The sequence below is a fragment of the Alligator mississippiensis genome, chromosome 3, assembly GCF_030867095.1.
Source record: "Alligator mississippiensis isolate rAllMis1 chromosome 3, rAllMis1, whole genome shotgun sequence".
In the NCBI taxonomy this organism is placed as follows: domain Eukaryota; kingdom Metazoa; phylum Chordata; order Crocodylia; family Alligatoridae; genus Alligator; species Alligator mississippiensis.
In genome coordinates this window covers 176,456,173-176,481,719 of record NC_081826.1, presented here as the reverse complement: position 1 = coordinate 176,481,719, position 25,547 = coordinate 176,456,173, and the positions used below count along the sequence as shown (strand labels likewise).

At 42.1% G+C, this 25,547-nt stretch overlaps 1 protein-coding gene across 10 annotated transcripts in view; it reads right to left on the bottom strand.

The window, feature by feature from the left end:
- MLLT3 (MLLT3 super elongation complex subunit) overlaps window positions 1–25,547 on the bottom strand; it is a 307,823-nt gene that overhangs the window by 167,246 nt on the left and 115,030 nt on the right. For all 10 annotated transcript variants that reach the window (XM_019480772.2, XM_014601142.3, XM_019480774.2 and 7 more), the window contains exons 3-4: window positions 24,541–24,623; window positions 20,627–20,770 (exon numbers count right to left, since the gene is read on the bottom strand). In XM_019480772.2, the coding sequence (XP_019336317.1) occupies window positions 20,627–20,770; window positions 24,541–24,623 (227 nt within the window). The remainder of the gene's footprint in view (window positions 1–20,626; window positions 20,771–24,540; window positions 24,624–25,547) is intronic.

Here is a 25,547-nt window from a genome sequence, read left to right as displayed (position 1 = left end):
GACTCTACAGTGGAAGGCTAGGTTTGCAACTCAGGCCAAGGCTTGCAACTTATCTATTTGGAAGCAAGGATTCAAGCTATTTAAGGCCACCCACTGACAATTTTCAATGCCTTTCAAATACACGAGGGCCATTTCTTCTTTTGCTCTTAGTCACTGTTATGCACTGAAGGTCATATGTTAGGTTATATATTTCCAACTCAGAGAAATCCTCCTCGTGGTGTGCTGATGACTGTTTTGAAATGGGAATCAACTATCTGGTGAAGCTCTTCAAATCAAGACTTAGTGTAAGAAATGTTTTGAAGAGATAGACTCACACCATCAAAGTACAGGGAAATCTAACAACTTGCTAGAAAGGGGATTCAGCAGATGGAATCTCTTTACAGGAAGTCAGTCAGTGAGGAGGAGGAGGACATGATCACAATGGGCAAATATCAAAGTACCAAGGCCATGTCCACTCAAGAGATCATTGGAAAGTACAGCTGGAAGGGACCTCACAAGATCATCTAGTCCATCCCCTGCTCAAAGGAGGATCATACCCTAACTATACTATCCCAGCCAAATGTCTATCCAAGCTGTTCTTGAAATTTCCAAGGACAGATATTTCCCAACTTCTCCAGGTAGCCTGTTCCAATACTTGACCACCCTCAGAAAGATCTTCCTAATTTCCAACCTAAATTTCCCCAGCTGCAGCTTGAGATCATTGCTCCTAGTCCTGTCTCCAATGGCCACAGAGAAAAGCCCATCTCCATCTTCTCTGATATTTGAAGACTATTAACAAATGCACCTCAGCCTTCTTTTCTCCAGACAGAATAACCCTAAGCTCTTCAGCCTGTCCTTATAAGTCATACTTCCCAGGGCCCTAATAATTTTCGTTGTTATGAACAGAACTCTTTCCAAATCTGTGCTTCCTGAAGTGTGGGGCCCAAAACTCAACACAGTACTTCAGGTGAGACCTCATCAATGTTGAAAAGACCAGAAGAATCTCTTGGCCTGATCTGCAAGTGACACTTCTGTTCATACAACCCAGGATGCTGCTAGATTATTATTTTTATTTATTTATTTATTTTGAAAAATGAGTGCACTGTTGGCTTAAATTCAGTTTATGGTCTACTGTAATCCCCAGGTCCATCTCTGCTGCACTGCAGCCTAGCCAGTCATTCCCCAGTCAGTATTTGGTCATGCAAATACACTCTATCCCAAGGACAAGGCTTTACCCTTACACTTGTTCTGTTCTTGGTGCATCACATCTCATCTCACTGATTGCGGACCATTTCTCCAGTTCATTCAGGACATTCTGGATCATAGCCCTACCCTCTGGAGTATCTGCAATCCCATTCAACTTGGTGCCAGCTACAAATTTGCCAAGTGTACACTTGATACCCTCATCCAAATCATTAATGAAGATACTAAACAACACTGGACCCAGGACAGACCCCTGGAGAACCCCATTTGATACCTGCTCCCTACTAGACATTGAGCCATTGATGACTACCCATTGAGTACAATGATCCAACCACTCACATATCCACCTTATAGTACTTTCATCTAGCCTTAGCTTGTTAAATGAGAATGTTGTGGAAGGCAGCATCAAAAGTCTTGCTACTGTCAATCTATATGACATCCACTGCTCTCTCCCCATCCACAGAGCCTATAACCTTATCAGAGAAGGAAATCAGGCTGGTCAGACATAACTTACTCTTGGTGAATCCATGCTGACTGTGCCTGATCCCCTTGTTCTCCCCTCTAAATGTTTCACAACAGATTCCTTGAGGACCTGCTCCCAGGTCTTTCCACGTATCGAGGTAGTTCCCTTCTGCTTCCTTTTCTTTAAAGATGAGTACTACATATGCCCTTTTCCAACCATCTAGGGCTTCACCTGACCTCCATGAGTTCTCAAAGAGGTTAGCCAATGGCTCTGAAGTTACCTAAGCCAACTCCTACACTACCTTATAGTGCATCCCATCTCGGCCTGCCAACTTGAAAGCATCTAGCTTCTCTAAGTTGTCTCCTTCCCTATCTTTCCTGCCTATCAAACCTGTCATCTGGTAGCTGTTCCTATTTGTGAAAGCTTAAGTAAAGCAGGCATTAATACTTCAGCCTCCTTTTTTATCATTTGTAACTAGATTGCCTATGGTTTCTCTGGCCTTCCTCTTGCTTTTGACATGCTTGTAAAATCCCTTTTTATTGCCTGTTACATTCCTTGTCAACTGCATCTCAAATTGTGCCTCGGCCTTCCAAATTTTGTGCCTGCATGCCCATGCAATTCTCTGATACTCCTTAGCACTATGACTAAGTTTCCATTTTTGTAGGGTTCCTTTTTGAGTTTCAGCTTGTTAAAGAGCTTGCTGTCTAGCTAACTCCAGCCTCACTTCCTAGTCTTCTGGTGCATTAAAATAGCTTGCTCCAGCATCCTTAAGAGGTCCTCCTTAAAGTAAAGGCAACTGTCCAGGAATCCTTTTGCTCTTGCCACCCAGGGGATCCCGCCCACTAGTTCCCTGAGTTTGTTAAAGTCCAGTGTACATTTTCTGCTGCTCTCCTTAGGATCTTGAAGTTTATCATTTTGTGGTCACCATCACCCAAGCTACCTGCCATCTTCACATTTTCAACCAATTGCCCCTCTTCCCTTCCCCTCCCTCGCAGTTGGCCTCACTACCACCTGTATCAAAAAGTTATCGCCAAGACACTCTAGGGATTTGCTGGACTGCTTGTGCACTGCTGTTTCCTTCCCAGAAGATGCCTTGATAATTAAAGTCCCCCATAAAAAAAAAAAAAGCAAAAAACAAACAACCCCCCCCCCCATATCTGGAAGCTTCCATCAATTATTTAAGACTTCATCTACCTCCTCCCCTTCGTTTGGTGGCCTGTAGTTGATACCCATTATGACATCTCCCCTGCTATTCTCTTTTGACCCCTGCTATTGTCCTTTTTGACATTTACCCAGAGGCTTTCAATAGACCAACTTTCCACTTCATACACAGCATGCATACATTGCCTTTATATATATGGCAATACCTCCTCCTCTTTTCCCCTGCCTATGCTTCCAGAACAAGCTATACCCATCCACAAACATACTTGTCAGTTAAACCATCCCCTTACATTTCCATAATCCCAATTACATCATAATTCTGTGCTTGAACTAGGACCTGCAATTCTTCCTGTTTGTTCCTCATATTTCTCATATTAGTATATACATGCTTCAGGTATCTAACTGACTATCTTATCTTCTCCCTGAAAACATTTCTAAGGGTTCTGCTGTTGTTCCCCTTACTAAGTTTTTATCCAGGTCCCCAGGCTTCTTATTTACGTCTGGGCTTTTGTCTCCATTCTTGGATGAACCTACTTTAAAACTCTTCTCACTAGGTTAGCAAGCCTGTACACAAAAACATTCTTCCTTCTCTGTCAGGTAGACCCTATCTCTATCCAGAAGTTTATCTTCCTGGAACACCATCCCAGAGTCAAGAAAGCTGAAACCCTGCTGGTGACATAATTTTTGCCGCCACATGTTGATCTCTATGATGCGTCTTCTCCTAGCTGGACCTTTACCCTTGACTAGAAGGATTGATAAGAACCTCAGCAAGGGTGAAGGGGCCTCCCATCCCCTTCACCCTTGCACCCAGAGCCATGTAGTCCCTTTTGATCTGCTCAAGGTCACCCCTAGCAGTATCATCAGTGCCCACATGGATAAACAACATAGGATAAGAAAGAACTAGATGAGTCTCATCAGTCTGTCTGTGATGTCTCAGATGCACATTCCTGGCAGGCAGCAGACCTCCTGAGCTAGCAGGTCAGGCCAGCAGATGGATGCTTCCATTCCCCACAGGAGGGAGTCACCAACAACCACCACCCCATTGCTTCTTGGCAACAGTGGTCTTGATCCTCCTCCCACAGGGGTGCATGGTATGGTTTCTCCTTGTCACTGTGGTGGGCTCCTTCTCATACAACGCTAGGGCCTCGTACCTATGCTCCATCTGGACAGCCACAGGTCTAAAAGAGGAGTGCTGCATGTTGCCAGACAAGCCAGTTTCCACCTTCTAGAGTACCTGTGTTTTGCATCTTCCAATGCCTTCTCTGGAGGTCTTTGTACATTGAGCTGATGCAGGTTTCATGCTCATAGATGCTCTGAGCACCTGAATCTCCTCCTGCAGCTCCCTTACCTGATTCCTGAGAGAATACACTAGGAGGCACCTCTCACACTGCAAGCACTCTCCCACCTGGTTGTCCCTGGCAGTGACAGGTAGGCTTCAGTCCCTGCCAAGTTAGACCAGAAACTGGATGGAAGCCTTGGTGGTCAATAGCCATGCTTGGACAGAGCCCACAGGTTCAGGCAGAAGAAGAGCTGGCAGAAGCTTTAGCATTGCAGTGTTTTCCAGATATCCTGTTGATTCTCCTGCCAGCTCCATCATCTTCTGTTGGAACCTCCTGGAAAAAAATCCTTTTCCTCCTTTACCTGCTCTTACTTAGCAAGCATAGAAGGAAGGGTGAAAAAGAGTGTCCAGGCCAACTCCCCACTCAGACTCCCCTGTTTGCTTACCTGCTCACCGGTCCTGAGGTGCTGGCTCCTGTGTTGCTGTTGTGGAATCAGAAAAAAATAAATGCCTTAAACTTTGATCATTTGAGTTATAAGATGACAACCGCTTTGTGGAAAATTGCTGGCTCTGTACAGTAGAACAGATAAGGGAAAGTGTTTGTTCTTTGTAACTCCTCTGCAACTGCTTTGCTCACCACGGACTTGAAGATAGCAAAAAGTATGTACAACTCTGATTTCCAGGTGCAGGCAGGGAGTGTTATTTCTCTCTTGTCTCCTCCATAGATCTCATCTCAGCAAAGAAGTAATGAAGTAATGTTTATAGCTGCTTTTCTAGCTAATTTCACTATATAATCACGTGAGTTGTAAGTGACTGTTAAAAAGTATATAAGCCTCCTGATTTTGCTCTTGCGGGGGAACCCCTTCCAAGTGCTTGGGAAATCCATGTCACTTTGGAGTCCCCCCTACAGCTGTAGTTTCTTTTGAATAAAAGCTTCTGCTGACCTGACCCAAAAGTATGCTGCGTGTGTTTCCACGACAATTCTTGGTGCCATGACTCAGATCCAGAACACGTGCTGAGGAAGGAGGACCGTGGACTGCCCCCCCTCCCCAACCCGAGGCACCAAACTTGAGAGGTAAGAGACCTAATTCAAAATCTCTATTGGGGTTTTGGAGGAGGACTGCCCGTAGGCTCCCAACTTGGCCGTGGTAACTGGATATGAACCTTGTTAAAACAGGTCAGTCTGAACCTTACTGCCGGCTAAAATTTTCTGTCTGGTAAAGGATCCAATTTTGTGTCTGGTAACGTACGTTTTATTCAGGGAGAAACCGTTTGAAGCACCTTCATCCAACAGCACATCGGGCTTTTAGTTAATTAACTAAGGCGGTGTGGGGGAGGAGGTCTGGCTGACTCAATGAATGTGTGTGTGTGTATTTAGAAATATGAGTCACTGACCAGGTCTGAGACTACGGCTGGGTTCAGCCGTCCCAATTCTGCCTGACAGGGCAGTTTTGAAAGCGAAGGGGCCCAACTGGAACCTCGTGACCTAGTGGACAGGGCTTCAGAGTGATTTTGTCTTTTCCAAACCCCTTGTCCCAGTAGCTTCTGCCAAAACAGAAGTAAAAGGATCCCTTTTGTGTTTCCCTCCCCATTTCCATTTTATGAGCCAGTGTCAGGTCAGAAGGCTTTTGTCTGGGCAGTGAAAAACTGCAGGGCAAGGCACTGAGCGGCCCGGACATCCTAAATAAGCTATCCTACGTCTCCCTGTGTGACTGAAAATGGGAACATGTCAGTCAAAACAAGTTCCTGTCCCCTCTAAGGGGACTCTGGTGTACTTTATATACACACACTATTCTCCCGAGGCTTGCAAGTACCTGGATAAGTGGAACTGGTATACTAAGGGTGATCCCGTGAAGCATTTTCCACAGGAAGGAACATTTGATCAGGATAAAATAGTGCACTTAAGAGGGGCTTTAGAGTCCCGTGGATCCAAAACACCACAAAACCAGTGTGACACGTTCTTTTATTGGTATGATGAGATGTCCAAAAGGCGGACAGAATCTCAAACTAGAAGTCTAAAAGACAATCAAGAAAAATTAAAACAGCAGTTAAAAGCTGTTCAGGAGAAATTGGTTGCTCCCCCAAATTACACGCCGGCCACTGCTCCGATGTATCCAGCATTGCCCGGTGTGCCCCCACCGCCAAGGCCAGCAGAGGATATCCTTGACCTTTGTTCGAGCCCTGCTCTCCTGGGACTCCTACATCAGCAACAACCCGTTCAACATCAGGCTGCAGCCCAGGCTAGTAACCCATTAACTGAAGCTCCTTTGGTAAATTCATCCACGGAGCTTAATAGTCCAGACTCATCCACCACATCTGCCACTCAATCATCACCAGTGTGGCAATTTACTCCTGGGTCACAACCCACCACAGGTGTATTTAGAAGAATGGGAATAGGCACGGAAAGATCTCCCATCAATCTTAGATCCCGAGTTGCACAAGTTTACCCCCTAAGACAAATGCCAGGCATTGGCACCGATGGACAAAATATAGTAACCGTGCACACACCCTGGACTCCAGGTGATCTCTACAATTTAACTCAAAAATTCCCAAAAATCAGGGATGACCCAGAAACATTTCAGGAAGAATTGCAGACTGTTATAAATTGTTATAATCCAACATGGGCTGACATTAATCAGCTCACGCGATCCATTTTGCCCAAGGAAACTATGCTGCGTCTGTACGCTGCCTGTACTTGGCCAGATCAAAACCCAGGGACTGGCCAAGACTTTATTGACAAGAGAAATGCTTTGGTTCGGGCAGTTCTCACAATTTTCCCGAAAAAGGCAGACTGGACCAAAATAAATACCTGTAAACAAAACAAAAATGAACACCCCAATGACTATTTGGAACGCCTCAAACAGGCATTTGAACAATATTCAGGAATGGATGACCTGGTCGGAAATGCTAAACAAGCAATAGTGGCAGCATTCGTCCTGGGACTTAACCCTAAAATTGCTGAGAAAATTCAAACAGTAATTATTGGCTGGGAAACTAAAGATTTGACTGAAGTCCTTGCTGCAGCTAACCATTTTCATAACAAATTGGAACAGTCTAAAGACAATGCTGAGTTTAAGTTAATGGCCTTACAGATTTCTCAGTTGCAGGGTCCAGGTAGAAGAAGGGGACGAGGACGGGGAAGGGGAGGCCCGAGTAGATTCAGGGGAAGAGCTAGATCCTCGGGCCCACAAAACCCAGGCTATGGGAACCAATGTCATTATTGCAAGCAAGAAGGACACTGGAAATCAGAATGCCCCAACCGCCCCGGCCAAAGACCCAGCCCCCACCTCCTCTTCCTGTCAATTTTCCAGTGTTGAATAGGACAGCCTGAGGGACAGTGACATCATCGCTCCTTTGCTTGCTACTGACCAATCTGGTCCGTTTGTTGAATGCTTTATTTCTGGTAAACCTGTCTCCTGTCTTGTTGATACCAGAGCCTCCCGCTCCATGCTAAAGGCTACTGAGTTTCCTTTCCTACCTCATTCTCCTGAAACTGTAAATGCTGTCGGTATAGGCAGACAACCTATCCCACATCCTGTCTCTGAACCTGTCTCCATCTCTATTGGCCCTTTGTCTGAAAATCATGCCTTTCTTCTTAGACCCTGTGCACCTGTCAACCTTCTTGGAAAGGATTTCCTGTGTAAACTGGGATGCGTGATTTATTGTAGCCCAGATGGTGTTTACCTTGAGGTACCGGAACATAGGGAAACCGAGCTTGTGGCTTTGCTAACCCAGGAGTACTCTGATCCTGACACTTCCTACTTGCAAGAGGAACTGTTGGCATGAGTACCTCCACAGCTGTGCTCCATCCATGTAAATAAAGTGGGGCACATGCTGAGTGCTGAACTGGTGCGTATCACCTTGAACCCTGCCAAGCCACTTCCTCATGTCCCACAGTATCCCATCTCAAAGGAAGCTGAGGAATGGATCAAGCCTGTCATTTCCTCACTCCTTGAGCAAGGGATTATTGTCCCAATACGCTCCCCTTGTAACACACCTATCCTACCTGTCAAGAAACCTGGTAAAGATACTTATCACTTTGTGCAAGACCTTTGAGCTGTAAATGCCGCTGTTTTACCCGCTTTCCCCGTGGTCCCTAACCCTGACACTATTCTTTCCTGTATCCCTTCAGATGCCACATATTTCACAGTAGTGGACCTTTGTTCTGCTTTTTTCTCTATCCCCTTTCATGAGGATAGCCAGTATCTGTTTGCATTTACTTATCAGGGATTCCAATATACCTGGACAAGACTCCCTCAGCGATATACAGAGTCCCCCACCCTGTTTTCCCAGATCCTGAAGAAGGATTTGGATCCTATCATGTTCAAAGGGGAGTCCACCCTTGTTCAGTATGTTGATGATCTGTTGTTAGCCTCACCCACTTTGGAGGCCTGTAAGCAAGATACTTTGACACTCCTCACAGCTTTAGCTCAGAAAGGCCACAAGGCCTCAAAATCTAAATTGCAGCTCTGTAAGTCTAAGGTACATTATTTAGGGCATGATATCTCAGCAGGAGAACGACACCTTTCCCCTAGTACAGTTTAAGCTATCCTCAACATTCCCAAACCTATGACTAGAAAACAAATGAGGGGATTCTTAGGTGCAACGGGTTATTGTAGACAGTGGATCCTGGGTTATACTGCTTTTGCAAAACCCTTGCAAGCATTTACTCATGATACCACCCCGGAACCCCTCCCTTGGACTCCTGAAGCCGAACAAGCATTTGTAGCCCTTAAGCAAGCCCTCACTGTTGCTCCCGCTCTTGGACTCCCTAATTATAAGTAATCCTTTACCTTGTTTTGTCATGAACGGGAAGGAATCACTTTAGGAGTACTCACTCAGCTGCGTGGTGAAAAGCATCGCCCAATTGCATATTACAGCTCTGCCCATGATCCTGTGGCTGCGGGACTTCCTCCTTGCCTCCGTTCAGTTGCAACTGCTGCCTTGTTGGTTGAAAAGGCAGATTCTCTAGTTTTGGGACACTCTTTAACCATTGCGGTTCCACATGCTGTGATGGCCCTTTTCCTTAAGGGCAAAACTCAGCACATTTCCAATTCCTGTCTTACTAAATATGTGAAACTTCTACTGTCTGCTGCAAATGTAACCTTAAATCGCTGTTCAATTCTGAATCCTGCGTCACTTCTGCCAATCGCCTCTGATGGTGAGCCTCGTGATTGCCTGTCTGTCACAACTCAATTGTTAACCCCTCGAACTGACCTCAAGGACATTCCTATCCCGAACTCTGACCTTGTTTTGTTTGTTGATGGTTCCTGTCTTAGAAATGACGTAGGCAAATTAGTTGCGGGATATGCAGTATGCACTCAGTATGCTGTTTTGGAAGCCTATTCTTTACCCCAAGATCGTTCTGCTCAAGTTGCTGAACTCATTGCTTTACCACGTGCTTGCATTCTTGCAAAAAATCAAACCACAACCATTTATACTGACTCTAAGTATGCTTTTGGTGTTGTTCATGATTTTGGACAAATCTGGAAACAAAGAGGGTTCCTCACTTCATCAGGGACCCAAATCAGTCATGCTTGTTATGTAAAAGCGCTCTTAGAAGCTGTTCAATTGCCTTCTGCTATTGCTATTGTTAAATGCAAAGCTCATGAGAAACCCTTTGATGATGTCACACGAGGAAATATCTGGCAGACCATTCTGCCAGAAACGCGGCCCTTTCTGGCCCACAGGCTCCTAACTCTGTTTTTGTTTGTTTTTCAGCAGACCAGTCTCCTTTGGCTAGCCTTTCAAGTCTGGCCCTTCTTCAAAATCAGGCCCCCAAAAAAGAAAGAAATGGCTGGCTGCGTGCAGGATGTTCACTGCACCCCAACTCTCTCTGGCGCTCCCTGGACGGCCGCCTGGTGGCGCCTAGAAAGCTTTTGCCATATCTTGCTCGTTTAACCCACTCTGTGGCCCATATGAGCAAAGGGGGGATGATTGCTACAGTACAAAGAGATTGGTTTGCCCCAAATTTTCCTTCCATGGCACAACAGTACTGTAGCTCCTGTCCCATCTGTTTAGTTCACAAAATTGGGCGATGGGTAAAAACAACACCCGCAGCCCATCCCCCTCCATGGGGACCGTTTGTAAATCTGCAAATTGATTTCGTGCAGCTACCTAAGTGCTGTTCTTATGAGTACATTCTTGTTATTATTGATGTGTTCTCTGGATGGGTAGAAGCCTACCCATGCGTACATGCTGATTCCATCACTGTAGAGAAGAAATTGCTCAAAGAATTGATCCCTAGATTTGGAATGCCCCTCACAATAGATAGCGACGAGGCACCCATTTCACAGGACAGATAGTAAAAAACATCTGCCAAGCACTCAACATACAGCAACACCTACACTGTAGTTATCATCCACAATCAAGTGGTGCTGTAGAACATAAAAACTCTGATTTGAAAATGCGCATTTCGAAAGTTTGTGCTGAAACAGGCCTCAAATGGCCTGATGCCCTGCCCATTGCTCTTATGCACATTAGGAACACTGTTAACAGAAAACATGGCCTAACCCCTTATGAAATACTCATAGCACAACCCATGAGGATGCCAGCTACACCACCTGTTGCCCCACACCAAACAGACCTACAATTAACTGATGAAACTGTACTACATTATTGCAAGGCATTAATGAAGTATGCCAGGTCTGTTCATTCACAGGTCCAAGCTTTACCTCAACCACCGGATGTTCCCCGTCACAACCTCGAACCAGGAGATTGGGTCTACGTAAAGGTCTATCAACGGAAAAACGCACTTCAACCCAGATGGAAGGGACCTTTCCAGGTACTTCTGACCACTAATTCTGCTGTTCGTTGCCAAGGTCACCAAACGTGGGCTCACGCCTCACACTGCAAAAAGGTATCACCTCCATTGGACCCTGAAGCAGCTGAATTCCAACCAAAGTTGGGACCTTTCCCTGAAGCCAAGGACAAAGACCCTCAGGACCTCACTCAGGCAAGTGAGGAGCATCAGGGTGCAAGTGCTAGTAACCTTTCCCCTGAACCCAACACCTCAGCCCAGCAGGATTCATCAGTTGAAGAACGAAGATATCATCTCCAGCCTCGAAGAAAGTGAATACTCCCATTCGGAAGATCACCACCTCGATCAAAACCAAGAGCCGACGTTATCAGTCCTTTAGGTAACCTGAGCCCAGAGGACGAAGAAATACTTTGGCTGCCATCCTGGGTTTGGCTGGTAGTGTTTTTTTTCTTACTGGTGCTGGTTATGTTTGTTGTTGAAATTCTTTGTCCCTCCTGTCTCTAAAATGGCACTGATATCCTTATACATCACACTTGGGTATCTTAGTATCACCCAAGGGGGGATGAGAGGAAAATTTGTACTTGCAGATCTCCCTTACGGTGGCTCAAGCTGGAAATAAAAGTGACTGCTGGATATGCTCTTACAGCCCAGCGCACCTGCACCAAGGAATCCCAATGATCGGAGTACCAATATCCCTCCAGCAATGGGGAAAAATAAACGATGGCTTCGTTAGACCCTACTCGTTAGCTGCCCATCAGTCTGCTCCTAAGGAATGGAGGGCCGCCCCTGCTAACTGGATAATCTCCCCAAGAGTAGAGGCGCCTTTCTGTTACAGATCCAACAACACCAGAGCTTATAATAAAGCCACACCTGTAGGACACTACCCTCATTGCCTAACTACTCTAGACTATAGCCCTAATAGCACAAGTGGAATCTTGTTGGGTAACGTACCCTCTCTCAATTGTACAGGATTCATGGTCTACAACTTCTCTAATGAACCTCATGTTGCTCTCATTGCAAACAGATCGGAATTTTACATTCACTCCAATTTTACTTCTTGTAATATATCTCGGTCCAGCAGGATAGCAGCCAAACGTGGTCCGTCCTATACGATGCATGTCAATCAAAAGTGCCAGATAAGGCAGAACACCTGTTCATATTTGAGTATCCTTTCTGCCCCAGGCCTTTACTGGCTCTGCGGAAACAGAGCTCATAAAATCTTGCCCTGGAATTGGGTGGGGGCATGCACTCTTGGACGTGTTATCCCTGGTTTCAAAATGCATAGTGCAATATATCTGGAACAAATAAAAAATTTCAACCATCACATGAAAAGGGCAGTTAACCCCTTAGCTACCAGAAACACAGGGTTCCATCAATTTGTGAGAACCTTCATACCGTGGCTTGGAGTAAGAGGATTGGAACTAGCCATAATTAACATTTCAGCCACAATGGAAGCTATGGGAAATGCCACTGCAGATGCAATTCAGGCTCTGCAAGAAGAGATCTCCCAGATCTCACAAGTAACCATACAACACCACATAGCCCTAGATTACCTAGTGGTATCCCAGGGAGGAGTATGTGCCTTAGTAAACTCCACCTGTTGTGTCTATGTCAATCAGGACATGCGAATAGAAACCGACATTAGTAAAATTCGAAATCAGTTAAGGGTCCTACATCAAGTGGCCTCAAAAAATACCGAATGGGGTCTAGAAGAAATGTGGTCTTGGCTAACCTCCTGGCTCCCAGATTTCGGGGCCCTTCGTAAGAAAATTCTGTATAGAATATTGTTTGTCTTGATAGTTCTGACAATGTTTTATGTCTTAGTGCAACTGATCCTCTGCTGCGTGAAAGCCAGCAGGAGAAGCTTTAGCAAGGTAAGAAAACACACGGCAGAGTCTAGAATAATGGTGTTACAAAAGTGTGAGCAGATTGAAAGAAAACATGAAAGACTGCATGATGAAATAGAGGGACTCATGAGAATGGAAGTGTAAGGCTAAAGTGAGACTAAATAGTCTCAAAGGGTGGACTGTGAAATCAGAAAAAAATAAATGCCTTAAACTTTGATCATTTGAGTTATAAGATGACATAACCGCTTTATGGAGAATTGCTGGCTCTGTACAGTAGAGCAGATAAGGGAAAGTGTTTGTTCTTTGTAACTCCTCTGCAACTGCTTCGCTCACTGCGGCCTTGAAGATAGCAAAAAGTATGTACAACTCTGATTTCCAGGTGCAGGCAGGGAGTGTTATTTCTCTCGTCTCCTCCATAGATCTCATCTCAGCAAAGAAGTAATGAAGTAATGTTTATAGCTGCTTTTCTAGCTAATTTCACTATATGATCACGTGAGTTGTAAGTGACTGTTAAAAAGTATATAAGCCTCCTGATTTTGCTCTTGCAGGGGAACCCCTTCCAAGTGCTTGGGAAATCCATGTCACTTTGGAGTCCCCCTACAGCTGTAGTTTCTTTTGAATAAAAGCTTCTGCTGACCTGACCCAAAAGTATGCTGCATGTGTTTCCACGACACTGATCTGGCAAGCCTAGCCTTTCTGCTTAGGCACCTCCTTGTTCACACTGCAATCAGCCACAATCACCCAATTACTTAAAGAAGCTAGATGCTTTCAAGTCAGCAAGGCTGGATGGGATACACTGTGGTACTGAGGAGTTGGCCGAGGTAATGTCAGAGCCAGTGGCTATCCTTTTTGAGGACTCATGGAAGTTGGGTGAGGTCCTGTATGACTGGAAAAGGGCAAATGTAATGCTCATCTTTAAGAAAGGGAAGATGAATTTGACCAGGTGGTCATCACCGCTTTGAGTAAGAATAATGCCTCACCCTCCTGCCTTCATTGTGCTGGATGTGCTTACAGATGAGTGCTAGTGCTGACCACCATACCACCAAGTGTGTGAGCCAGCAATCTGGTTGACTTAACCAAATTCACAGTCCAAGTCCATCACCAGTTTACAAATGCAACTAAACTTCCTGCTGACACCTGGACCTATACCAGTGTGGCTTTTTCAGTTGGTTCATAGGATCATAGAAAAGTAGGGCTAGAAGGGACCTTATGAGGTTATCTAGTCCAACCTCCTGCTCAAGGCAAGGTAATCCTCAACTAAACCATGTTAGTAGTTAGTGAAGGATAGCCTGCTTCTTCTGTTGTCATACAGTATTTTAAGTAGCTGCCACCAATTTCAGCAATGGGCACAGACACCCCCTTGATATCTTTGTTACTGAAAAGAAATAAAGCCCTTGCTTGTCCACATTTGAAGATGCTCCATAATACATTTGGTATCTTGCATCCTGTCAGCACACTCTATAGTGTTGTTCAAGAACCTGCCTTATTATTGACCAGGGCCTGTGTAAGTGAGCAGTACCTTTTCTGCATCATCATTTTAACATGTACCATTAATGGTTCCAGCACTCAAAATTCTCACTTATTCTAGAGATATTCTGACTCCTAACTACATTTAGATACAGCACAGTAATAACTACTTGGTTAACTTCTATCATCAAAAACAGTTGACTTGCCAACACCAAATTGGTTAACTATCCATTCATAGCAGCCCTGGATAACACCCCAAACTCCTGATAGCAACAACCACCTACATTTAGCCTAGAACGGTTTCTCTCATTTACATGTCCTGACATTGAAGGGCTGGGGCAAGTTCCTCATTTGGCATGTGGCCTTTGATGTGCAAGTTCTGCATTTGCTGCTGGTCATCCAAGGACTGTATTGGCATTAAGAAAATAAGTCCTTCACTTGACACTTGTAAGCTCTGCCCCACAACTGCTAGTCAGCGCTGGAAGACTCTAAAGCTATTAAAACCTGTATCAGATGCTCACTGATTTTTAAAGTCTTAAGCAAAGACCAACAAGATTTTTTTTTCCTTATCCAACTATTAAAATGTATATTAGGGTTCAACATACTGAAGTAGGCAGTATCAACTAAAACCAACAAAAATTGCCTCCAACAGCTGTCATTTCTATTCATTAAAACAAAAAGGAATATAACCCAATCAGAATTCTTTCAGTTGTGTGTTAGAAGATAGGAATAAATGTGAAACCACAGCTTAACCAAATTCAATTAACCAATCATGGAGAGCAAAGATTAAAAGATAATCCTTTGCCTAGAGCATCCATATACCTAAGGATAGTCCTGAATAGAGTCCAGTTTTCTCAACTGATGCATAGAAACTGCAGCTGGGGGGTGTGAAAGGAGGCAATAGCTTTGTCTTCATTATGGTAAATTACATGTCTTGCAATTCCTATACACACACACACAACACACACTATACAGCATAAACCATCAGAGATATTTATCAACTATTACTAATTCAAAATATAGGGAATCTCCAATAGTAGTATCATGTGATGTCCCTTAGCAAATGCCAATTCTTAACATGGACAGTTAAGGAGAACAAAGGACTATTTTATCACAATTTGCAACCAGTTTATTGTCATTACTTAAGTGTACCACCTCACAATGGCCCTTTTAAATTTTTTTCCCTGCAGGCATTATTAGACCAGCTGCCTGCCCAGGAACATAGAAGTTACTGTCACTTCTAAATTTATATCAGAAAAAAATACAGGCAAAAGAAAACAACTGTAGATAAAAATTCACTGCTTCAGGAATTAAAATTGACTATTCCTTGCATTCTCTAGATCCAAAACTTCAAAAACTGATCATTAAGAATCATACATATTAGTAGCAACTCCCCACAGTGTTATAAACTGTATAGTTCTCATACATTTTCATAGTTGCTCACAAAGGTTATTTTAAAAACTTCCTTGTATGAAAGGAAAAAAGTAAAAGGTTGTCTGTGTAAAGTGGTTAAGAGAGTACTGATGGATCTGGAGCACCTTTGCAAAAAGTCAGGAGTATTAGTTACACAACTACACTCTGCACAAACATTTTTTTTCTGCACCTTTGGCAGACGGGGCCGTATTACATTTCTGTCTCAACATGAACGAAAAATATTTTCACTGTCTTTTCCTGCAAGCCTCACAAGACAGTTGTTTGTAATAATATATTGAAACGGATGGCACTTTAGGAAGATTGGGCTTTCCAAAGGCAAAAATTCAATTTAACTGTTACTACGCTGCCATGTACAATCTTCAGAATTAGCTGTTCTCTATGGACAAGAAGCAGAAAGGATCTGACTTATTTTTTTAAACTGTAAACAGTGCAATGGAACCAAGTGAGCCATTTTTACCTCCTATATAAAGTATGCAAAGTGTGCCACATCATGCCCATACCCTGGACACTGTCCAGAACAAAAACAATCTACACATTATTCTGCAACAACTGCTTGCTTTAGATCAGAAAAAGATGTCCTCATTCAAGAGCTTTCATTCATAGATAAAGAAATTTGTAATACTTTTCCCTCCTTTGGGATCTGGCCTAGTAATCCAGTTCATGGCATATATCAGCTGTCAGAGACCTTCTCAGGTTGTGGCCTGGAATGACCCAGTTTGGGTGAGAGGCAAATGAGCAGGCAGCTACTAGAACCCATGCCCCCTCCCCCCACCATACTTCTTCCTGTGGAAGCACAGAGAGAACTCCCTCTGCTGAAGGCTCCTTGATACCAAAGTCCTATATCTGCAGACCAGAACTGGCCTGTATGCCATAGTTACCAGCACCAGGTGTTCTCTTTTCCATAGCACACTTCCTGTTCTGAAACAAATTCTACTTCAGTGTCACAAGATAAACAGACGAGACTTCACTAGTGATACAAATCTGTATCTGAACATGCAGTTATTTCTGTTCCTGGAAATCCTTCTCTTTCTTCTTCCCCACCAAGAGATTCTAAAATCCAGAGATTAAATTCAGTGTTGGCAGAAAGAAGCTGTGGAGCCAAGCTAAATCATTTTGATGGGGCTTCCACACAGAAAATCTATGTCCACAGAAGCCAAGCTCTCAGGAAGGACTTTATAAATTAAACATTGCTTTGTAAGACTATTTGGAGCAAATGTTCTTATCAACTTTCCTGTTTAGAAAAATATCAGATACAAAGCAAAATCAACTCCTGCTCCTTCCTGTGAGGAGAAAAAGCATGCTTCTTAATTGGAAAGGAAATCTGATGTTATGGATCTGAATCTTTAGACCCTGTTGCTAATGAGGTTTAAGGATACGTAGTGCTTCACTTCTGTTGATATCAAAAAACAATATTAGAGTATATTCTTACTTACTGCAAAGCTAGTCTGTATAACTGGTATATGAATCTGAGCACAAAGTTCAGCCAACTGCAGGTACACACAGCCACCCTGCAAAGCCCTAAGCAAGTTACTGTCTTCTCACTGGTACACTTACCTGCCTGTGTCACTAGGACACTTGAGGGCATATTCCATAGTTCTTTCTGTTGAGCAAGCTGAGCCACTCTATGGGTTTCCCAGTGAATTACAAAACATGCATGTCTTTCTGAATGAATAGTGATGAGTCACAGAAAAACAGTGGAGGACTATCTGTACTTAAATAATTTGACATCAATAAAAAGGATGTCATGAATGAATGCAGAAGCTGTGTTCTTGTCAATATCCACAGCCAGGTAACCTAGTGCAGATCTGAAGCACTCAACACAATTTGTATGTGTAGAGAAGTGTATAGCTACAGACAGTTCCCAAGTAGGAATCTAAAAGAATTCTGCGGTGAACACAGATATCCAAAATAAAAGTCTATATTGTTTCAAAGACCTTATTCCACAGTGGCCCTATTGGGTGAACTCCAGTATATTCCAACAGGCATTCGAATTGGTTCTCTACTGTACCTTTTTTCTTCCTGCGTGGGAAGAAAGTCCCCATTTATTTCCAAAGCATGTTTACACAAAGACTACCTTTCATCTGATAGAAGAGGAGAATGTGGAGTTGTGTTTATCATTTAGAAAGACATCCTGGGATAGGCACAGTACGGAATCAGTGCAGCACAAAAGAACAGGGCAATATTCAGGCAAATGTACCTACTTATCTGAGCAAGTAAAGATAAAGAGAAATGCAGGATGTGAGTTCTGGAGACATTCTGGGCATTTATACACATCCCTTTTTGTCCCGCGACGTGCCAAAGATCCACTGCTCCAGAGCAGACTCAATTAATTGAGTCTGCTGTGCACGCGAGTTGATGCAAACTGTGCGGTGCCACATGCAGTTGTATAAGTGGCAAAATGCATGCTAGCATGCAGAAAATGGCGGCAGTGCACTTTTGAACTGAAACACCTTTTATGTGCATTAGTTCAAAAGAGTGCCACCACCATTTTCGCAGCAATGATGCACATGTCACTGCTTATACAACTGCATGCATCACAGCACTGGGCACTTTGCGAAGTGCCTGGCACTGCTGTGCTTGCATGTGTAAAAATGCCCAAAAGTTCTCCATAAAAACTATTAAAAAAGAAAATTAAAGTCCTCAATTTTGGAGCACTGGTTATAAAACCAATCTTTTTCTTCTGAAAAGAAAACACAGTATTTTATATTTAAGTACCACTACTCATCTCAAGATCTTAAGGGAGATTAATGTGATTTTGTCTTAGATGCTGCAACTGGAGGAATTTACCACTAAACCTCTGATTTAGATCTTTTGAGATTGCTGCGCTTGGCTACAAAAGTGCAGACAGGATTATCCATTGCTTGGTCCTTTATATAAGGGAAATTCACTACATGCATTTCCCTTCTATGTGCAAGTACTTCTCAGTTAATTCCCCTGCAATGCTCATCTTGCTCTGAAGTATAATAGCTGCCTCAAGAGTTCTTTCAACTGTCCCTTCTATCATCCATGCTAGCCAGGAAAAAGAGAGTGCCCCTTAGTCAAAAAGCATGGAAAAATATATATTAAAATGGGCTTACTAATGCTGAAGCTATATCGACCTTCAGTTATTCATGCATATGTTTTTAAGCTAATGAATGAACTAGTCCTTATTATGTTTTAAGTCCCAAATTGACTAGACAAACAGTTGACAGCATTTTCGACTGTAGACTGGAACAAACTGAGGCAAGCCACTGTTCCAACCTGACCACCACTACTGCCTTTTCCTGCCGCCAATTCTCCCCACCCCCTGGTATGGCATAGGCAGGGTCCTCATTGCCCAGCCCTGGTGCAGACAAAGCCTCCCACAGTTGCAATGCCTCCAAAGCCCCCCATTGCCAAGACACCACCAAAACCTCCAGCTCCTTGGACCAGATTCAATGACTCCACAGGATGGATCTGGCTCGCCAGCCAGCTGAACCCTGGACTAGACCGATTATTAGCAGATAGAATTTTCATGGGGAAAATATGCAAGACTGGCAGCTTCAGATTACTAGTTATCTGGCACAAGAGCGAGAAGAGTCAGTGACTGGTTGGTCTTTTCTAAAAGGCAACGGGGAATGATGCAAAATAATTTTTAAGTCACACTAATATATTCACAGCAGCAGATTGCCAACAGTTCTTTCCTTTATAAAGATATAAATATACAGATGAAATTGAGAAATGAGATGGTCACAAAATAGTCAACCCAACCTGATTATTTTTAAACAAACCATGTATAACAGGTGTCCGTGCTACTTTTTCTAGAGAAGCCCTGACTAGCGTACAATAAATTAAAGCATGCAAAAGCAGTAACTTTTCAAATGTTCCAGATTATAATTTTAGTTTATTTCTAAACACTTTAAAGCAGCAAGTAATCCATGGTTACACTCTACCTAGCAAATGCAAGTTAAGAACAGCTTATTTTTCTATCCCTACGTAAGACAACAGCAGCAACAATTTTATTCTGTTGCCCAGAAACATGTCTACCTCCCTCTTCCCAACTACATATGCCATTTACGTGTGTTTCTTTTTCTTTCTTTTTTTAGAGAATATCATCAAAACAATATTTTGCCTAATACAAAACTAGGCCTCCTCTTAAACTTCAATTCAGGACCTCAAATTGCTGCTTCTTCACAATATAGTAAATAAAAAGCATGGGCTAAAAGGGGCGGAATAGTTGAAGACATTTAACCATTCCTCCCCCTTTGGCCCATGCTTTTTATTTACTATATTTACTTGTACAAAACCTGTTAGTTGAACTTAAAAACAATCCCCTCTACCAGCCAAAAAAAAAAAACTTTTATTATTTTTAATCAAAGTGAAAGCACAAACGAGGCTTAACACAACCACTTAACACCAAGTCATTTACTTCTCATTTAGAAGCATGTAGTAATATAATATAAAGTGACCCTCCCCACACACTGACTTCCTACTTGCATCCATCCTACTAATGTAGAAAATGTACGCTGGCACACCTTACACTTCCAGAAGTTGTCTTTTGGTTCCCAGTGTGCACAATTGAAGACTACTTCAAAGTCTACTTTTATCTGTTCTCCTATATAAGAATGACTAAAAAGTCATGCAATTTATAAATTTAATCCATTTAATTTTTCATATGCTATACTCGTGACTTCCGTTTTCAACACCAAAATTTAACTGTTACTTGATCTTGCCACACTGCATCCTGCATTTCTGCTCCAGGGGCCCCTATAAAACAATGTTTCATTTATAAGGTTTCAGTTCCTTATTGCCTTTGCAGAAATACACCTGAATTCCCGTGACCTTAAAAAGGCAAAGGCACCTTTAGCTAACACTGTACTTTGGGACAATATAATTCACCTTTAAGGGGAAAAAAAAAGTTTGCTTACCTGTTTCCTCTCAGACAATACACATAAAGCTAATCACTCGGACACTCAATTTTATTCTCAAAACAACTTTTATTATACTCATAATGTACCAGCAATAAGCAGCAAGTTCTTTAATTTGGTGGCTCCCCACATGGGTGTGGGACTCACCCCTCCAGCCTTCAGTAGCTTTCTTCGGAATTCCTCTGTTGGGTTGTTGAATGTGAGCTTTTCACAGCGGAGGTGATTTACAGGTGGATGGCCTTCAAGGTGCAGGAATAAGTCATAGTCAAAGCGGACTTTCTTAGGTTCTTCCTAAAGGTTAAAAAAAACAGCCAGGTAAATTCTACCACCACAAGCAATGACCTTGAATACAAAGGCTACGTAAAGAGTTAATTTAAAAAAGGTGTCAGCTAAAATGAGAGTCAAAATTTTTTTTACTGTTGGTTAACATAAAAATTAGTGAAACTGAGGTCATTTCAGTTCATTGAAAATGTAAGTTCCTATGTAGAAACCTGAGGGGTGACTCTTCTTCACAAGTGGTAAAAAAAGGAATGGAACTGTTAAAGCATACCATATAAGAATGCCTGTCTGTGGCCTCTGCTCATTTTTTTAATCATTATTAATGAAATTTCAATATACTAGATCCAGTCTATCCAACTATATTGCAACATTCAACCAGAAAAAAAAAGGTATCTTGAACCCAACTTGAATGCAATTAATTTTCCTTGTATTGAGGAGTGAAACTTAATAGATAGTAATTTTATATAAAACTTTGCAATGTTCCCTGTACCAATATGAAGAACAAAAAAAGGAGACAGATACACCCTGGAAAGGATCATCGCTGCTCTATCACTTGGAGAGCTCTCCACCAAAAAAAGTCACTGATCAGACTCCAGTTTGTAACACCAGAAAAAGTAACTGAGTAAATGTTAGGTGATAGGTTTACAGTGTTCTAGCTTATTTCTCCCTTAGAAATCCCAAATGCTGTAACTGCAGCAGAATAAGCTTTGTGATAAGGCAGGCTTAGGCATGCCTTACTCTGTACAACCCCTTTCCTTCCCTATGCAATGTATAACACAAGCTATCAAATAATGGAACTCTTCTAAGACAAGGTACAAATAAAAACAAATAAGAAGTTTGATTTATAAATTGTCTTTAAGCTCTCCAAGGTAAAAATAGGTAAAATTTCAGTGTATATCACACACATCTTTTTCAACAAAACCTCCTCAGAGAAGGGAGCTGTAGGTGTGCCATATTCAGTGACAAACGTATCATTTGCACTTGTAAAAAGATCACAAAATGTTTACTTTTGACCCAGGATTCCAAGGATATGGCCAGCAGGAAGCTTGGAAATCTTAATTATAGTCAAAGCCAAAGCAAAGATTTCAAATAAAGTCAGGTCAAGTCCTCAAAGCTATCCTATCTCTGAACTTGAAGGAGTGGCCCATGAATAGGGGCTGGGATAAGAATCCTGCAGTAGCTTGTTTTTGAAGTCCGAGGAGAGCAGTTCCTTTTAGATGCACCAGTTGCTTGATAGACCACTTTGAAATATATCATGGATGAAGATATTAGGGTTATTTTTAGAGAAGCTAATACCTGTTTTCTTGGGTAAAATGAAGTGAACTTCTACTTGGACAGAGAGCTGTAATGGTCCCATGGGCCATCAGTTGATACCAAAGGGTATGCTATAAAGATGAAGTTTTAAGAATTTACAAACTGGAGTCTTCAAAGAGTTCTGCTGAAAGTTAGATGACCAGTCACTTCAAAGTAGAGAAGCACTACTGCAAGAAGCATCTCTAAAAGCCATGACTATTGTTTAATAGCAGCCCTGACAGTGAGCGCATATTGCAGTTCATCAGGCTCCCCTATGGAGTATGTAAAAATTTAAAAAATTGAATTTTCAACCTAGGGAATCCTTGGATTTAAAAACCTGTTTTTCAGGTATTAACAAGCACACCTCAATTGTTACTATCTGCACCCTGTTGCTGCAGAACACATGATGAGTTTTTCTGCATTCCTGAGATTCCTTAAAGCTTGGAATATTTTCCAGAGGGAAGAACCTATTGGATTTTCTACCAATGTCTTTTAGGCTCAGGAGCCAGAATACTGTAATTCTTCGAGTCCAAGATGTAAAGCTGATGGCTTCCTGCACCCCCTTCCTTGTTCTAGATATTAGGATACTTTCCAAATCAGAAATGGAAAATTTGTCTACCTTGAATAAGTGATGACCATCTGTCTCCTCTTCCTCCACCAATCTATCCCCTCTTTTTTCTGCATTGGAGTCACTGTGAAGCAACTTGGGGGAGGAAGAGTAGCTGAAGCAGGAGAAAGCTGCATTTTTACTGAAGAATGATGGCTCTATTTTTGTCCCTGTTTTTCTTTAGCATGCTATCAACCCCAGAAGGGCTCCACTGATGCATCAATGTGAAGAACTGGCCAACTCACAGTCTGACTGCTGCTTGTTGCATTCCATGGCACCAAGATAGGGGTGAGGGATGTTTGCAGCTTCCTAATTCCAAATGCTGTTTGAGAGTGATGTGAGCTGTAATCATTGGAGCCTTCTTGATTTCAGTACATGCGACAGCTCCTGCTGGAGATCTCCTGAGGCCTCCGCATTCAGCTAAGGCAGCCAAAAGTCTGGGTGGAAAACAAAAAAAGAAATGTCGGGCAGGAAGCCTCTGTAGAGGTGCTTCAATGAATCTCTCTTCTGACTGTCTCCCCAGTTTTGGGATGAACTCTGAACAGGAGGGAGGTTAAAGACCCAGAAAATGGGTTTCTTTTTCTATAATTCAGTCAGATTTCTTGGAATGAAACATGCTGCTTTCCTAAAGAAGACAAAGCTGAAAAAAAAGTACCCAAAAAAGCCAGTTACCCATTGAAGCAGTTTTCATTTCTTTCTTTGCCAGCAGATGAAATAAAATGAGCCCTACACTCCACAGATTGATACAGGGAACATTTCAGAATTAGGAGTCAAAACCTACAACCAAGGTGGTACCTGAGCAGTTCCTAAACTAGGATGAGCAGAATAAATATACCTTGCACCTTGACAGAACTGTCCATGGAAGGAATAGTAACATCAAAGTACCCACTTAAAGGCATACAAAAACTCATGTAAGTGCACTTATCTATGCCACATTTTAAAATGAGCAGGTTTTCAGCAAATAATTTGACTCTACAGATCAATTTCCATTCTCCAACAATCTTATTTAAAAGTTCTGATAAAGTACCTATTTGTTTCAAATAATGGCTTTAAATTATATTTTAGTACTAGCAGATAATTAAACAAAAACAGTAGTAAAAAGTAACAGCAGGAGCTGGTAGGTACAAAACTTGAAATACTATCAGCCTTAAAACACTGTATATTAAAATCCAAGAAACTGTGCAAACTTGGAATATTTCTGATTCTTTTTTTATCTGAAAAGTTTAGACATACAGTCCATCTCACATATACTAAAATCTCAATATTTACTATCACAGGGTCCTGGAATAAGCATAGGAGTTATTTATGTTTAAAATGTGAAATTTCACAGTACCACTACTTAGAAGAATTGCATAAGGTCTATTTTTAAATGGTACCTCCTGGGAAGCTGGTAATGTTGAGTTAAAAAGAATCAATATTCACACATACTCTAACAGAACGTCCTTTCAAATTGAGATGTAGTACAAAAAGGTTCCCTCTGAAAGGCCAAAAAGTGAACCAATTATAGGAAATTGGCAATATTAAATAGAACAATGGGCTCATCACAAAAATCAACAGTATCAAAATCAACTTCCTTTATTTAAGTCCAACCACCACTTTAAGAACTTCCCAAAATATGGGTTGAAAACCCTACCAGTTTCTGACAAAGAGGTTTGTAATATTTCTGGATAAACTGGATATTTTACCACCAAATTCTAATGTCATATGGCAATCTTCACAAGTTACTATGCAAGTTAAAAAATATATAGTGCAGTCATTCAGCCCAACTATATTTTAAGATTGTATTTGCCAGGATTATGAGTTGTGAATTGAAATGTGAGTATTAAAAATTGCCTACTATATTAATTTTTGTAGACAGCTGAAAAAAGGTCAGAGTACATACCTTATTTTTGAAGTAAACTTCAATTGGCAAAATGAAACCAGCATACCCAGATTCTTCAACTTTATAAGGTGGATCTTTGCACACTGAAAAAAGAAAAAGTATCTGCTTAACAACAAAAGTAATTTGCATCTAAAAGAAGACAGGAAGAACAGCCAGCAAATAACTTGTGGGATAATACTGTTGACTAATTTGATGCTCTTACTGTTCATATTTAGGAGCACATCCTGGTCCCATTGAGGTCAATGAGAGTTTTGACATTCACTTCCATACAACCAAGGCTTGCCTCCAATGCATACCTTAAGCTCATTTATTATGCATATAGATCCAGTGTGGGTAACAATGTTCCCTATTCCTCCCCTCTAGACTCCAGAGAGGAAGAAGAGTAGGTACAGAAGCCAATTGATTAAAATACGGTGGGCACACAAGACACCATAATCTAGGGCCTGATATATGAGTGGAAAATTTGCAGAACTCCATCCAGGAAAGGTAAAAAATACAAAGCATTAATGGGATGCACTTATAGAGGAGACAGACTTGCACCGTAAACACAGCATATTTCCCAAACTAAATCATCATCTACTACATACTCAGATTGAGAGTGCTGCTCTGCAGATGCAACTCTCTTATGAAACCATGGGGCCTCTACGCAACTGACCAATGTGTTTGTCAGGAGTAGCAAACCATGGATAATCTCCTGAGATGCTTGGTAGCACCATAATGCACCCCACAAGATTTGCAAATACCAACACCAGAAGCAGTGGCCTGCGCAAAATATTGGGATCAGACCATATAGAAAGGGTGGACTGGAGACATGACAAGTCAACAATGATGACTACACACTGATAAACCAAGCATCCTAGCATATTGCAATTTGCTGCTGTCAGCAAGGTGAATTGTATTTTCAGTATTAGAGCCATATACTACTGTCCAGTAAGATACAGACTCCTACAAATAGGATAGAGATTAATATTAAAACAAAAATCCCTAAATAACATTTTCCCTTAAGT